Genomic DNA, 16,360 nt, shown 5'->3' with positions numbered 1-16,360 from the left:
ACCAATATGTCTTTACTAAAATACAAAATACACACTGGTGGCACACGCCTGTAGTCCCAGCTACTTGGGAAGCCGAGGCAGGAGAATCGCTTCAACCCAGGAGGCAAAGGTTGTAGTGAGCCGAGATTTCGCCACTACCCTCCAGCCTGGGCAACACAGTGAGACTCAGACTCGAAGAAGAAGAAAGAAGAAGACTTTTGTACTTGTGGGAGAGGAGAGCTTGAACTATCTAGAAAATTTACCACATGGCTAGGGAGTGCTCAAGGAGAGGTTGGGCCACGCGCGGGAGACCAAACCCCTTGCTTTCACCCTGTCACTGCCTGGTGCTTGTCGATTCCAAGAAATCCCTGGTAGGCACTCGGTGAGGGCTGGGGACCAGGTCATGGGATGCTGGTGATGTCTGCAGCCCCTGAAGCTGTACGCAACCCATATCACTCACCTGCGGAGAAGCGACTGCTGCAGGCTCTTGCAGGTGGCAAGGGACTCCCCGGTGAACAGGTGGCACATGACGACGTGTAGGCAGCGAGCCATGAAGGCCAGCACGGCATCGGGCTGGAGGGTGCCGCTGCGGGAGACCAGGCACAGGCGCTGTAGCGAGGGGCACTGGCTCAGCGCCTGGAAGAACTGGGCGTTGGCGCTGAAGTAGGGCTGCTCCAGCCTGCGGGGAGAGAGGGCAGCTGTGAGGCCCGAGGGAGGGGCTGGCAGGCCAGGCCAGCTGGGCGCCTGGAGGTGCTGCCAGTGGAAGCTTCCTGGCCTGGGGCCCAGCCTGGCTGTTCCCACGCCCACCCCATACCACTGTCCCCTGGAGTACTGGGTGCCGACGCAGACCCCCAGGGTCCCCCTTGGAGATCTGATTTGGAGGTGACCCAGTGGGCCTGATGCAAGCAGCCAGCCGGTGTCTACAGAGCCCAGCTTTGAGTCACCAGCCAAGGTCATAGGCATCTGTGTCCGCAGCCTGCCTGGTGCACCCCAGACTCCCAGGCACCCCGTCTTTCTCAAACGCTGGTGTGCTGGGTAGCAGATGCAAAGAGGACCCCGCATGTGGCCCCTGCCCTTGGGAAGCTCAACTGGACGGGGAGGCAGATGGGGACTGAACACCATGAGAGAGGGCAGTAATCTGGGAGGTGGGGGGGGGAGAGGGCGGGAGATCTGGGAGGGGGGGTGGGGTGGGCAGGAACCTCAGCCAGGTGGGGGCCACTCCAGCTACGACAGATGGGAAGACAGAGCTGGGCGGCTGCAGAGCCAAAGCAGGAGGCCGAGGGGAGTGAGGCCAAGTTAAGAGGTTGGCAGCCAGGGCAGGGCCGGGTCACAGGGCAGGGAGGAGGCCCCACAAGTCCACACCAAGGCTACAGTGACAGAGACCAAGATGGGAGAACCCAGGGGGAAGGGGAGGACTTGGGAAAGGGAAGTAGGGGACGACGTTCTAGATCCTTCCTGGGGAGTCCATCCATGCAGACGGAAAGCAGGACAGGCTCGAGGAGCAGTGGCAGATGTGGGGATACGGCGCTGCTGAGGACAGGTCCAGGGGCCCTTGGAGAACCAGGCTGTGGGACTGGGCAAGACCTGGACTGTGGCAGGCCGTGGGGTGCAGTGAGCCTCTGAGATAAGAATCAAGAGGGAGCAGAGAGGCTGGAAGGGAACTCACGTGACTTCAGGGGCTGCCAGGAGCTCCCGGGGTGGAGGGAGAGCCGCTGGAGGGATGGGCTGAGGAGAATGGGGAGGGGCTAGTGTGGGTTGAGCTACAACACGTCCCGCCCACACACACTATGCAGGAGTCCTCACCATGGGACCTGAGGGTGTGGCCTTATTTGGATGCAGGTTCGTTGTAGATGCAAGGGAGTTAAGATGAGGAAACATCCTGCCTAATGGGGGCTCTAAATCCAATGACTGGGTTCCTTATAAGGCCAGGTGAAGGCACAGAGATACCCAGACAGAGAGAGAAGGCGGCCAGGTCACTACAAAGGCAGAGACTGGGGCCACGTGTCCACCAGCCAAGCAGCACCAGGCGTGGCCAGCAGGCACCTGAGTTCCTCCTTACCATCGTCAGAAGGAACCACCCCTACCCACAGCCTGATTTTGGGCCTCTGGGCTCCAGAATCGTGAGACAGTAAATAGCTGTTGCATTAAGCTACTCAGTTTGTGATCAATTGTCCTGGCAGCCCCAGGACCCTAGCACAGATGCTGAGGACAGCCAGACAGCCACAGCAGAAGGCGCCACAGGCACGGAGACCCATCCCTGGTAGGTGACACAAAAAGACCAAGGCAGGGCCGGGCCTGGAGGCTCACACCTGTAATCCCAGCCCTTCAGGAGGCCAAGGCAGGAGGATCACTTGAGCCCAGGAGTTTGAGAACAGCCTGGGCAACATAATGAGAGACTAGCTCTACAAAAAGTACAAAAATTATCCAGGCATGGTGGTGCACACCTCTACTCCCAGCTACTCAGGAAGCTGAGGTGGGAGGATCACTTGAGCCCAGGACATCGAGGCTGCAGTGAGAGCTAGGATTGTAACACTGCACTCCAAACAGGATGACAGAGTGACAGTTTTGCTCTGTTGTCCAGGCTGGAGTGCAGTGGTGCCATCTCGGCTCACTGCAAGCTCCACCTCCCGGGTTCACGTCATTCTCCTGCCTCAGCCTCCCAAGCAGCTGGGACTACAGGCACCCATCACCACGCTCGGCTCGGCTAATTTTTTTTTTTTTTTTTTTGAGACGGAGTCTCGCTCTGTCGCCCAGGCTGGAGCGCAGTGGCCGGATCTCAGCTCACTGCAAGCTCCGCCTCCCGGGTTTACGCCATTCTCCTGCCTCAGCCTCCCAAGTAGCTGGGACTACAGGCGTCTGCCACCTCGCCCAGCTAGATTTTTGTATTTTTTAGTAGAGACGGGGTTTCACCGTGTTAGCCAGGATGGTCTTAATCTCCTGACCTCGTGATCCGCCCGTCTCGGCCTCCCAAAGTGCTCGGATTACAGGCTTGAGCCACCGTGCCCGGCCGCTCGGCTAATTTTTTGTATTTTTAGTAGAGACAGGGTTTCACTGTGTTAGCCAGGATGGTCTCGATCTCCCGACTTCATGATCCGCCCACCTCGGCCTCCCAAAGTGCTAGGATTACAGGCGTGAGCCACCGCGCCCAGGCAAAAAACTGTTTTTTTAAAGAATACAGGAAGTGTGGCTCATGAGACTGGTTATCTACTTTGTGTGTGTGTGTGTGTGTGTAGATGGGGGTCTAGTGTGTGTGTGTGTGTGTGTGTGTGTGTGTGTGTGTGTGTGTGTGTGTGTGTGTGTGTGTGTGTGTGTGTGTGTGTGTAGATGGGGGTCTCACTATGTTGCCCAGGCTGGTCTCAAACTCCTGAGCTCAAGCAATCCTCCTGCCTCAGCCTCCCAAAGTGCTAGGATTATAGGCGTGAGCCACCATGCCTGGCAGTTAATTTTTTTAATTGATTTAAGTAGAAATTCTCAGCCAGGTTTGGTGACTCACGCCTATAATCCCAGCACTTTGGGATGCCGAAGCAGGCGGATCACCTGAGGTCAGGAGTTCGAGACTGGCCAAAATGGCAAAACCCTGTCTCTACTAAAAATACAAAAATTAGCCAGGTGGGCCAGGTGCGGTGGCTCATGTCTGTAATCCCAGCACTTTGGGAGGCAAAGGAGGGCGGATCACCTGAGGTCGGGAGTTTGAGACCAGCCTGACCAACATGGAAAAACCCCATCTCTACTAAAAACACAAAATTAGCTGCTCATGGTGGCACACACCTGTAATCACAGCTACTCGGGAGGGTGAGGCAGGAGAATCGCTTGAACCCGGGAGGCGGAGGTTGCAGTGAGCCGAGATAGCACCATTGCACTCCAGCCTGGGCAACAAGAGTGAAACTCCATCTCAAAAAAAACACAAAAAAACAAAATTAGCTGGGCGTGGTGGGGCATGCCTGTTATCCCAGCTACCAGGGAGGCTAAGGCAGGAGAACTGCTTGAACCTGGGAGGCAGATGTTGCAGTGAGCTGAGATCGCGCCATTGCACTTCAGCCTGGGTGACAGAGCGAGACTCTGTCTCACGCAAAAAATAAATAAATAAAATTAAATAAATAATAAAACGTCCAAATTGTCTTTATTTTTCTAAATTTGTTTGGTTAAGCTATTCAAATTGTTTTTATTTAAAGATAGTAATAAAGTGTTTTCATTAAAATGTATTTTAAATACCACCTCTCCCTAAAAAAATCCTAAAGTGAACATCCCTTTGCAGACCTGAAGGTGGGAAACCGGAAGGGGTAAAAAAGATGGTGCAGGCGCCGCATCTGCTGAGCTGCAAAGTCACCTCTGGATTTCTCTCCAAAGCAAAAGCAGGAGGCTCCAGACAGCAGGAGATGGAAACAGGGCGTCAGGCAAGGACGGCTGCTGTCGTGTGGTCACTAGGTGGCGATGTGGATCCGCACTACCCGCCCCAGGGCGACTCGAGCCTCAGGGGTTAAAAACCAAGTCGGCAGAGCATGAAAAAAAACTTTTTTCCACTAGATAACCACATCCACATTCTTCCGCCCCGGAGGAAGTCACCTGTCACAGGTGTTCAGGACGTGGCAGGTCCATGGGAGTGACTGGTCAGGCAAGGGGCCTGGCACGCCTAAAGCTTCCCAGGCTCCCATGGCACGCCACCGACGGCATGGCACCCAGGACCGTGGCAGAGCTGACCTGACTTGAGTGACCAGCAGCATCTGCAGGGAGGATGGGGATGAGGAAAAGGCTCCCACTGTGCCAGGCCTCACCTTTGAGTGAGGATCCAGCCTCCCCATCCTGCTCCCCAAGGGGGCACCTGGGTCTCCTGGTGACTCTGTGGGCATGAAAGGCGCTGAGCTCACAGTGCAAGGGCTCCCAGCTGGCCACCCACCACACGGGCTGTGAGAGCAGCAACCAGGCCTCTGAGGTGTCCCTGGGGTGGCTCCAGGGCCTGGCTCTGAAAAGGATGGTCCACTTCTGCCTAGATGCTGCCCTGGTCCCGATCACAGCAGCCCGGGTGACTCAGGGTAACATGCTCCCCCACCCTCCACCCCAAGCAGGGCTGAGTTGGTCTGGGGAAAGAAGGTGCCTTTTCTGTCCAATTTGTAATCCCCTTACTACTGAGGTGTGTCCAAGCTCCAGCCAGAGCGACTCCTTCCTGCACCGCACCACCTCCTCTCTGCCAGGAGCCCCAGCAGGCACAAAGCTGGGGGTCATGGTGTGGGTGCTGCCAGTGGCAGCAGCCAGCTGGCCTGGGATTCCAAGGTCTGCCACTAAAGAGACTCCGGCCGCCCCAGGATGCAGCCTCGCAGCACCGTGCCAGCCTCCAGGGGTCCCAGCGCCGTTTCCTCTGCACAGCTCCTGCCCACGGGCAAGCGAGTGCCACCTGCTCCTTTCACTGCAGCATCCCTGGGCTCCCTTGCCGCAGAAGGCAGGAATCCAGAGGAACGGGACCAGCTGGCAGCGTCTGGGAAGCAGCGTCTGTTCTGAACAGGCAGTACCCAGCTCAGAGCAGACGTGGTTCTCAGGGGCTGCTGGGCACAGGCTGGAGTTTGTGCACGGAGATGGCATTATGAGCAGGGTCAGGCTCTTAGGCTGGCCCATACAACCCACTGACCCTGGGGCCCGCGGGCCTCTCCACGCTGCCTCCATGGCCCTGCTCCTGAGGAAGGCCCTTGGCCCCGGGGATCCCGTCCCAGACCCTGGGGGCCATCGGGGACCATGAAATCCCCCTCACCCCAGGAGGCTGGAGAAAGCAGCCGTGTGACCTGGGCAAGTTCGTGCACTCTCTGGGCCTTCCTTTCTTCATCCATAAAGCGGGTACAACTGCGTTGACACTCATAGATTGTTGAGAATATCAAAGGGGTCAAGACCTGTACACCCGGGAAAAGCACCTGGCAAACGTCACATGAGCCCAAAGGTCCCCTCCACCCACGGCGGCGGCCATCACCTCTGCCTCTTGCTTCTGGAACACCCCTCCCTCCAGCCAGTGCCTCCCTTGCTGACAGCCTCTGCTCGGTCTCCCTTCCACATTCTTTTTCCTCTTCCTGGCCAACCCTTGCCACGTGTGCCCCAGCCCAATCCATGGGCTCGCCTGTTTCCACAGCTAAAGGCCACCTATGAGCTGAGGACGCCAAAGCAACTCTCCCAGGCCAGACCTCAGCCTGGACTCAGGGCTTGGCTTAGGCCCATCAACTAGGAGGCCCTTAACAGGCCCTCTGGACCGGGCACGGTGGCTCACACCTGTGATCCCGGCCCTCTGGGCAGCCCAGGCAGGAGGATCACTTGAGCCCAGGAATTCAAGACCAGCCCGGGCAACATAGCAAGACCCCATATCTACAAAAATACAAAAAAAATAGCCGGGCATGGTCGTGTGTGTCTGTAGTCCCAGCTATTCGGGAGGCTGAAGTGGGAGGATCACCTGAGCCAGAGGAGGTCGAGGCTGCAGTGAGCTGTGATCATGCCACTGCACACCAGCCTGGGAGGCAGAATGAGACCATTTAAAGAAAAAAAAAAAAAAAAAGTGGGGAAAGTCCAAAATTTACATGTATTTTGAGTCAAATTTCTAAAGCAGGGAGATTCTGAAAAGTCACCAGTCTGGTTCTCAAAGCAACGGTCTCCAGGATGCCTGGGTCAGAGCATGAATAACCACCCCGCTCCCCAAGCACGGAGCCCTGCACTGGCTCAAGCTCAGAATCAAAGCGGCCGATCCAGGGCCTGGTGCCTCCACCAGACAGGAAATACAGAGGCTTCTAGCAAAGGGGCCGATCCAGGGCCTGGTGCCTCCATCAGACAGGAAATACAGAGGCTTCTAGCAATCTGCTCTGCCATTTGGAGTCCTGGGTTTCATCCTGGGCTTCTCAACCCAACCCTAAGAGGTCTGCAGCGGGAGCAGGCCGAGAGGGAGGGCGGCGCCCAGCTGGCTGCAGGGCCCTGGAAGGCTCCAGGGTGTGAGCCTCCAGCTCTGCTGCTCCCCAGCAGACCCGGCCACTTCCTGCCATGCCTTCTGCGGGACAGTGGAGATTTACAAGAGGCCCCTTATCTCTACTCTGCATGGCTCCAGGGCCAAGGTCAAGCTCTGGTGTTTGCGAGAGACTCAACTCCCCCTGAGCTCCCACAGCCCCATCTGGGAAACAGGAATGATCAAGGCTGCAACCTCAGCAAATTATGGCAGGGAAGATGGGCTCAGTGCATGGCTCTCAGCAAAGGCACAAAGTGAATGCTAACTATTCTGGGGAGAATGACATGTGCCCACGTGCCCCTTAGGCTGGAGCATGACTTCATGTACCCACCACCCACCCCACCAGCTAAGGAATCACAGAGACACCAACTCACTCATCTAAGTCCTGCCTCCACTTTCTCCCCCACCTAGTCCCTTGTAGTACTGAGGCTCAAGGCCTTCACTACCTTTCGGGTAATTTTCTTTTCTTTTCTTTTTTTGACAGACAGAGTCTTGCTCTGTTTCCCAGACTGGAATGCAGTGGCACAATCACAGCTCACCGCAGCCTCAACCCAACCTCCCAGGCTCAGGCGATCTCCCACCTCAGCTGCCTGAGTAGCTGGGACTACAGGCATGCACCACCACACCCTGCGAAATCTTTTTATTTTTTATAGAGTTGGGGGTCTGGCAATGTTGCCCAGGCTGGCCTCGAACTCCTGGGCTCAAGAGATCCTCCACTTGATGCTCTCTGGCAGTCGGTTCAGAGGGTCCAAGGCACAATTTCCAAGTCTCTGGGGTTTCTTCACATGGTGCTTACTGACCCAGAAAGCATCTGCCTTGCCAGGCGTGGTGACTTATGCCTTGTAATCCCAGAACTTTGGGAGGCCAAGGCAGGCGGATCACCTGAGGTCAGGAGTTCGAGACCAGCCTGGCCAACCCGGCGAAACCCCGTCTCTACTAAAAATACAAAAAAATTAGCCAGGTGTAGTGGTGCACACCTGTAGTCCCAGCTGCTCGGGAGGCTGAGGTGGGAGAATCGCTTGAACCCAGGGGGCAGGGGTTGCAGTGAACCAAGATCGCGCCACTGCACTCCAGCCTGGGTGTATAGAGTGAGACTCTGTCTCAAAAAAAAAAAAAAAAAGCAAAGATAGAGGCCAAGTGCAGTGGCTCACACCTGCAATCCCAGCACCAGCACTTTGGGAGGCCAAGGTGAGGATTGCTTGAGCTCAGGAGTTCGAGAAAAATCTGGGCAACATAGTGAGACCTTGTCTCTACAAAATTTTAAAAATATATATATATAGCCAGGCATGATGGCATATGCCTGTAGTCCCAGCTACTCGGGAGGCTGAGACAGCAGGATTAATTGAGCCCAGGAGGTTGAGGCTGCAGTGAGCTATGATGGCGCCACTGCACTCCAGCTTGGATAACAGAGCAAGACCCTATCTCAAAAATAAATAAATAAATAAAAGTTAAATTAAAAAAAAAAAAGGAATTGCATTGCAAAGTCAGGTGAGAAAGACCTGGGTTCGAATCCTGACTCTCCCACCTACTAGCTCTGCCGAGTGGCAACAATAACGCACCTGGCAGGCTCGTGAGAAGACTACACAGGATGACTCACAATAGGGCCGGGCAATCACTCAAACACGATCAGGAGTAAGGATGCTAAGCTCAGACATCCGCCTCCTGTACCCCCGGCTCCTCCAGATGCCGCTCTCCCCCGAGCCCCCTGAGACCGACGTGGCACGCGGCGAGGCCCCGCCCCAGCCTCTGGGCTCCTGGAAGGCAGGCCTGCGGCAGCGCTGCCTGCGACCTCCACGCAAACGCCCCACTTCCCTCCGCCAGCCTCCAGCAGAGGCCCGGGAGGTCCCCGCGGCCCCCTCACCTGAGGTCCCTCAGCCGCTTGCAGTGCTTCAACATGTCTGAGAGCGCGGGCATGTACACCACCTTCCCCATCATGCCCAGGTTGGCCAGCGACAGGGACCGCAACTGCTGGCACTGCAGGCCGATACTGACCAGCCCGGAGCCCGTAAGGACGCTGGGCAGCTGTGCGAGCGTCAGGTGCCGCAGGAAGGCCAGCTGGCCAATGGCGGCCACCTCCGAGTCCCCGACGCTCTGCGCGCGGCTGCAGGGCGGGAGCGAGTTGCGGATGGCGGGCTCGTTGCGCGGCATGGCGGAGGAGAAGTTGGACCCGATCAGTTCGAGGTGTTCCAGGAAGGGCAGGTTCTTCAGCAGAGACCAGAACACGGAGGAAGGCTGGGGGCCCGCCTGGCCGGAGAAGGGGCTAGGACAGGACTGCACGCCCACGCGCACTTTCTTGCCAAAGCCACGCGGCACTGCGTGCATGGCCGGCTGGGCGGGCGCACGGTCGGCGCGCGGCGCGGAGTCGGCGACGGAGCAGACAGGCAGGGAGAGGGAGCGCAGGTGACGCAGCCGGGCCAGGAGCTGGCAGAGGTGGCGGCCCAGGCCCTCCGAGCTGTGGTGGTGGGCAGCCGAGAGGTTCAGGTGGCGCAGGTTGCAGCAGGACGCCACCAGCGTCTCCAGGATGCTGCTGTCGATGTCGTCCTCCGCCTTCCGGAGCAGCGAGTCTGGGGACAGGCAGTGGACGCAGCCGCTGAGGTTCAGGCTGGCCAGGCTCCGCAGGTCCTTCCCGCCGTTGATGACCTGCTGGATCAGATGGCCGCCCGACAGGGTGCAGCGGCTGAAGCTGAAGTAGAACGGGTTGTTGAATTTCATGTGCTGCAGGAGGGAAGAGCCGTTCAGCCAGGACTTGGGCAGCTGCAGGGCATCCAGCGCGACGTTGCGCGCCATGGAGTCCAGGAGGTTCTTGGTGGCTCCGCTCTCCGCGAAGCTGCCGGGGACGGAGATGAGGAAGGCGTGGAGGTTCTGAGGCGTGCGGTCACTAAGCACAGCCAGGTAGAGCCGCACCACCTCCTGGTTGATGTAGCCGGGGGCCAGGCGCGCATAGAAGACCCGTAGGTTCTGGTAGTGCGGCACGTTGCTCTGGCCCACCATGAGCTGGCCCGAGAGGATGGCGCCCTCGCGTGTGCGGTCCAGAATCTCGAAGTAGAGCAGTAGCTTCTCCAGGCTGGTGCAGCAGGGCACCACGCCGTACGAGGGCGTGAACAGCGTCTGCTTGAGCTCCCGCACGCGGCTCAGCGTGGCCTTGCACTCACTGCTCAGCTGGCTGGCGTCGAAGCCGGGGCTCACGTCGATGGCCAGCGAGCGCAGGTGCTGCAGGGCCGAGAGCATCTTGGAGAGGCGCAGGGAGGTGAGGTGGCAGCCCGAGAGGTTCACCTTCACCAGGCTGCGGCAGCGGGCCACGTGTTCCACGGTGGAGCCAGGCAGCCAGTAGCAGCCAGCCATGCTCAGCTGCTGGATCTCCCGGCCGATCTCCTTCACCAGCTGCCTCACCTTGTCCTCGCTCGCCTGCGGGACAGGGGCAGGGCAGGGCAGGGAGAGGAAGGAAAGGGCTGAAGGCACCTAGGGGTCTCCAACCCTCAGTGCGCACACTCCCCCTAGTGCAGCGACTCCACCGGGAGGGAAGCTCCCCACCTCTCCCTGTCTACCTGCCCGCACACTGACCTGGAGCCAAGAGTCGAGAGTACCCAGCTAAGTGGGACTGGTAGAGGGGTGCAGCCATGGTAGAAAATGGTTTGGTAAGCGGGCACGGTGGCTCACGCCTGTAATCACAGCACTTTGGGAGGTGGAGGTGGAGAGATCACCAGGTCAGGAGATCGAGACTATCCTGGCTAACACTATTAAAAGTACAAAAAATTAGCAGAGAGAGGCCGGGCATGGTGGCTCACACCGGTAATCCCAGCACTTTGAGAGGCGGAGGCAGGCGGATCACCTGAGGTCAGGAGTACAAGACCAGTCTGGCCAACATGGTGAAACCCTGTCTCTACTAAAAATATAAAAACTAACCGGGTGTGGTGGTGGACACCTGTAATCCCAGCTACATGGGAGGCTAAGGCAGGAGAATTGCTTGAACCCAGGAAACAGAGGTTGCAGTGAACCGACACAGTGCCACTGCACTCCAGCCTCTGCGACAGAGTGAGACTCTGTCTCAAAAAAAAAAACTTACCTGGGCGTGGTGGCAGGCACCTGTAGTCCCAGCTACTTGGGAGGCTGAGGCAGGAAAATGGCGTGAACCCAAGAGGCGGAGTTTGCAGTGAGCCGAGATCGTGCCACTGCACTCCAGCCTGGGCAACAGTGCAAGAGTCCGTCTCAAAAAAAAGAAAAAAAAAGAAAAAAGCAGGCCAGGCACGGTGGCTCACGCCTGTAATCCCAGCACCTTGGGAGGCTGAGGCAGGCGGATCACAAGGTCAGGAGACTGAGACCACAGTGAAACACTGTCTCTACTAAAAATACAAAAAATTAGCCTGGACCGGGCACAGTGGCTCAAGCCTGTAATCCCAGCACTTTGGGAGGCCAAGATAGGCGGATCACAAGGGCAGGAGATCGAGACCATACTGGCTAACATGGTAAAACCCTGTCTCTACTAAAAAATACAAAAAAACTAGCCAGGTGAGGTGGCGGGCGCCTGTAGTCTCAGCTACTCAGGAGGCTGAGGCAGGAGAATGACGTAAACCCAGGAGGCAGAGCTTGCAGTGAGCCGAGATCCGGCCACTGCACTCCAGCCTGGGCGACAGACCAAGACTCCGTCTCAAAAAAAAAAAAAAGAAAAATTAGCCAAGCGTGGTGGCGGGAGCCTGTAGTCCCAGCTACTCAGGAGGCTGAGGCAGGAGAATGGCGTGAACCCGGGAGGCAGAGTTTGCAGTGAGCCGAGGTCACGCCACTGCACTCCAGCCTGGGCGACAGAAGGAGACTCTGTCTCAAGAAAAAAAGCAACTGGAACTCCCGCATCCTGCTGGGGGGGTGTAAAATGGTGACCTCCCACTGCACCACTGGAGAGCTGCATATTTAACTTTACAAGAAACATCCAACACCTCTCCTGTGACCCAGCAATTCCACTCCTAGGGATCCACCAGAAAGCAAGTCTCCAACCCCTCTCCCCGACTCCCAAGGCCCTAGGTTCCCTCCCAGAACGAGGTACACATACATCTGCGCCCTTCTCCCCAGGCGGCATACCACCCACACTTTTCTGCCCCTTGCTTCTGTCCCTCAATGCATCCTGCAGACAGCGCCAGTCAGGACTTGGAGTGACTGCCACCTTTCCATCAGCACACAGGGTTCCACTGCAGGGCTGTGCCCAGTCCTCAAAGACTGAGATCTAGCTTGTTTCTTATCTCCTGCCCCCACGCCTACTCACCTGATAGTCCTTTTGCAGCAACACGGTGTGGATGAGGCTCTTATCAAGGCACAAGGCTGCGAGCTTCCGACAGGTACGCCGGACGTTCAGAATCAGGTCTGTGCTGGGGACGTGACTCAGGATGTGAAGGAGAATCTCATCAGAGAACCCCAGGAGGTGGACCCCGTCCGCCATCCCGGCTGCTGCAGGGTGCATGTCATCATCATCATTGGATATGTCCTGAAAATAAGGGGGATACCAAATTCCCACAGGATCCCCAAGGATGGCTGTCAGCCCAGCCTGCAGCTAGGGAGAGGAGCAAAGAGAAGCTCTTATCCATGGGAAAGAAAGTGCTTTTACTAAAAATCTCAACTGCATAACAAAGAATTCAAAATCCTTCAAAACCCCAATTATAGAGCTGTAAGCCAGGGTCTCCCTTCAAAAATGAAAGATTAGAAAAAAGATCATTATGTCTTTATTTATTTATTTATTTTGTGAGACGGAAGTTTCACTCTTATTGCCCAGGCTGGAGTGCAATGGCATGATCTCAGCTCACTGCAACCTCCACCTCCCAGGCTTCAGTGATTCTCCTGCTTCAGCCTCCCGAGTAGCTGAGACCACTTTGTCCAGCTAATTTTTTTGTTTTATTGTAGAGACGGGGTTTCCCTATGTTGCTCAGGCTGATCTCAAACTCCTGGGCAAGTGATCCGCCTGCCTTGGCCTCCCAAAGGGTGTTTTGTTATAATAGAGACAGGGTCTTGCTATGCTGCCCAGGCTGGTCTTGAACTCCTAGGCCTCCCGAAGTGCTGGGATCGCAGGTGTGAGCCACCATGCCCGGCCTCTTCTTTTTCCTTTTTTTTTTTTTTTTGAGACAAGGTCTTGCTTTGTCGCCCAGGGTGGAGTGCAGTGATACAATCTTAGTTCACTGCAACCTCCACCTCCCAGGTTGAAGCAATTCTCCTGCCTCAGCCTCCCAAGTGGGATTACAGGCAACTGCCACCACACACAGCTAATTTTTGTCTTTTTAGTAGAGACAGGGTTTCACCATGTTGGCCAACCAGGTCACGAACTTCTGACCTCAAGTAATTTGTCCGCCTCAGTCTCCCAAAGTGTTGGGATTACAGGTGTGAGCCACCATGCCTGGCCTTTTTTTTTTTTTTTTTTTTTTGGAGACAGAGTCTCACTCTGTGGCCCAGGCTGGAGTGCAGTGGTACAATCTTGGTTCACTACAAACTCCACCTCGCAGGTTCAAGACATTTCCGTGCCTCAGCCTCCTGAGTAGCTGGGATTAAAGGCATATGCCACCATGCCCAGCTAATTTTTGTGTTTTTAGTAAAGACAGGGTTTTGCCATGTTGGTCAGGCTGGTCTTGAACTCCTGGCCTCAAGTGATCTGCCCTCCAAAACGCTGGCCTTTCAGGCATGAGCCCCGCCCCTGGCCATGCACACTTCCTTTTGCATTGCTGTAGTTAAAATCTGGCAAATTACAAGGTGTTCTTCCCTCATGTGGGCCTGAGTCAAAATGCCTGATGCCTTTTTGGTTTATACAATGAAGAGGGAGAAGAGCTGGACATAATGAGACATGAAGTCCCCAAATCAGGGACAAAGGAAGGCAGAAGGCTTTACCAAGGGGAGCTTCTCAGAGCAGCTGCTCTCTGTAAAGACCATGCCGAGGAGAGAGTGCCCGGGATCATCTCGACTGCATCATTTTTCCAGGGAATGTGTCTACACGACCCTCTGGCTCCAGCCTGCCCCTGATTCCTGTACATATTTGCCTGGATGGAAGCTCTGAGTTTTGCAAAGCCTGGCTGCTGCCATGGCAACCATGAAGGCTGTGGAGGAAGAGCCTGGCTGCACACCCCACGCAGGTGTCAGAGGTTTCCTGGGAACTCTGACCGCGACCGTCCTCTCACCCTCTCCAGACAGGCTTCCCATCCCGCTAAGCCCTCGCCAGGCCCTAGATGGGTGTCCTGAAATGTGTCCCACCTGTTCTTCCCTGGGAACAAAGAAGTACCCTCCATCCTCCAAAAGAGAAAGCCACAAGGAAACCAAAGGACATGGCCCGTAAGCACCCATGAGGGTCATGACGGTCAGAGGTTCGAAACTTACTTCTGCCTTGCCTCCTAATATTTTAATAATTAGCAGGACAAGGCCGGGCACAGTGACTCACACCTGCAATCCCAGCACTTTGGGAGGCCAAGGTGGGGAAATCACAAGGTCAAGAGATCGAGACCAGCCTGGCCAACATGGTGAAACCCCGTCTGTACTAAAAATACAAAAATTACCTGGGCATGGTGGCAGGCGCCTATAGTCCCAGCTACTCAGGAGGCTGAGGCAGGAGAATCACTTGAACCTGGGAGGCAGAGGTTGCAGGGAGCCAAGATTGCACCACTGTACTCCAGCCTGGGTGACACAGCAACACTCTGTCTCAAAAAAAAAATAGGACAGGCTGGGCGTGGTGGCTCACGCCTGTAATCCCAGCATTTTGGGAGGCTGAGGTGGGCGGATCACGAGGTCAGTTCTCGAGACCAGCCTGGCCAACATGGTGAAACCCTGTCTCTACTAAAAACACAAAAATTATCCAGGCGTGGTGGCGCGTGCCTGTAGTTTAAGCTACTCGGGAGGTCAAGGCAGAAGAATCACTTGAACCCGGGAGGTGGAGGTTGCAGTGAGCCAAGATAGTGCCACTGCACTCCAGCCTGGTGATAGAGGGAGACTCCATCTCAAAAAAAAAGAAAGAGGGCCAGGCGCGGTGGCTCAAGCCTGTAATCCCAGCACTTTGGGAGGCCAAGATGGGCGGATCGCGAGGTCAGGAGATGGAGACCATCCTGGTTAACACGGTGAAACCCCGTCTCTACTAAAAAAAATACAAAAAATTAGGCGGGCGCCTGTAGTCCCAGCTACTCCGGAGGCTGAGGCAGCGTGAACCCGGGAGGCGGAGCTTGCAGTGAGCTGAGATCCGGCCACTGTACTCCAGCCCGGGGCGACAGAGCGAGTCTCCGTCTCAAAAAAAAAAAAAAAAAAAAAAAAAGGCCGGGCGCGGTGGCTCACGCCTGTAATCCCAGCACTTTGGGAGGCCGAGGCGGGCGGATCACAAGGTCAGGAGATCGAGACCACGGTGAAACCCCGTTTCTACTAAAAATACAAAAAATTAGCCGGGCGCGGTGGCGGGCGCCTGTAGTCCCAGCTACTCAGGAGGCTGAGGCAGGAGAATGGCGTGAACCCGGGAGGCGGAGCTTGCAGTGAGCCGAGATTGCGCCACTGCACTCCAGCCTGGGCAACAGAGCAAGACTCTGTCTCAAAAAAAAAAAAAAAAAAAAAAAACAGAAAGAAAAAAATACAAAAATTCTCTGGGCCGGGCGCGGTGGCTCAAGCCTGTAATCCCAGCACTTTGGGAGGCCGAGACGGGCGGATCACGAGGTCAGGAGATCGAGACCATCCTGGCTAATATGGTGAAACCCCGTCTCTACTAAAAATACAAAAAACTGGCCGGGCGCGGTGGCTCAAGCCTGTAATCCCAGCACTTTGGGAGGCCGAGGCGGGCGGATCACAAGGTCAGGAGATCGAGACCACAGTGAAACCCCGTCTCTACTAAAAATACAAAAAATTAGCCGGGCGCGGTGGCGGGCGCCTGTAGTCCCAGCTACTCAGGAGGCTGAGGCAGGAGAATGGCGTGAACCCAGGAGGCGGAGCTTGCAGTGAGCCGAGATCGCGCCACTGCACTCCAGCCTGGGCAACAGCGTGAGACTCCGTCTCAAAAAAAAAAAAAAAAAAAAATACAAAAAACTAGCCGGGCGAGGTGGTGGGCGCCTGTAGTCCCAGCTACTCGGGAGGCTGAGGCAGGAGAATGGCGTAAACCCGGGAGGCGGAGCTTGCAGTGAGCTGAGATCCGGCCACTGCACTCCAGCCTGGGCGACAAAGAGAGACTCCGTCTCAAAAAAAAAAAAAAAAAAAAAATTCTCTGGGCCTGGTAGTAGGCGCCTATAATCCCAGCTACTCAGGAGGCTGAAGCAGGAGAATTACTTGAACCCAGGAGGTAGAGGTTGCCTTGAGCCGAGATCACGCCATTGCATTCAACCTGGGCAACAGAGCCAGACTTAGTCTAAAAAAAAAAAAAAATTAGTGGGACACAGTGGCATGCGTCTGTTGTCCCAGCTACTCAAGAGGCTGAGGTGGGAGGATCGCTTC

The 16,360-nt window shown here is 56.0% G+C and overlaps 1 protein-coding gene across 4 annotated transcripts in view; it reads right to left on the bottom strand.

Moving 5' to 3' along the window:
* Nucleotides 1–16,360, bottom strand: part of LOC105497366 (F-box and leucine rich repeat protein 18) — an 84,815-nt gene that overhangs the window by 59,926 nt on the left and 8,529 nt on the right. For all 4 annotated transcript variants that reach the window (XM_071095384.1, XM_071095382.1, XM_071095383.1 and 1 more), the window contains exons 2-4: nt 12,195–12,413; nt 8,805–10,348; nt 440–658 (exon numbers count right to left, since the gene is read on the bottom strand). In XM_071095384.1, coding sequence (XP_070951485.1) covers nt 440–658; nt 8,805–10,348; nt 12,195–12,413 — 1,982 coding nt within the window. The remainder of the gene's footprint in view (nt 1–439; nt 659–8,804; nt 10,349–12,194; nt 12,414–16,360) is intronic.

Source organism: Macaca nemestrina, chromosome 4 (genome assembly GCF_043159975.1).
Source record: "Macaca nemestrina isolate mMacNem1 chromosome 4, mMacNem.hap1, whole genome shotgun sequence".
Classification (NCBI taxonomy): Eukaryota; Metazoa; Chordata; class Mammalia; order Primates; family Cercopithecidae; genus Macaca; species Macaca nemestrina.
This window is presented reverse-complemented; position numbering and strand designations above follow the sequence as displayed.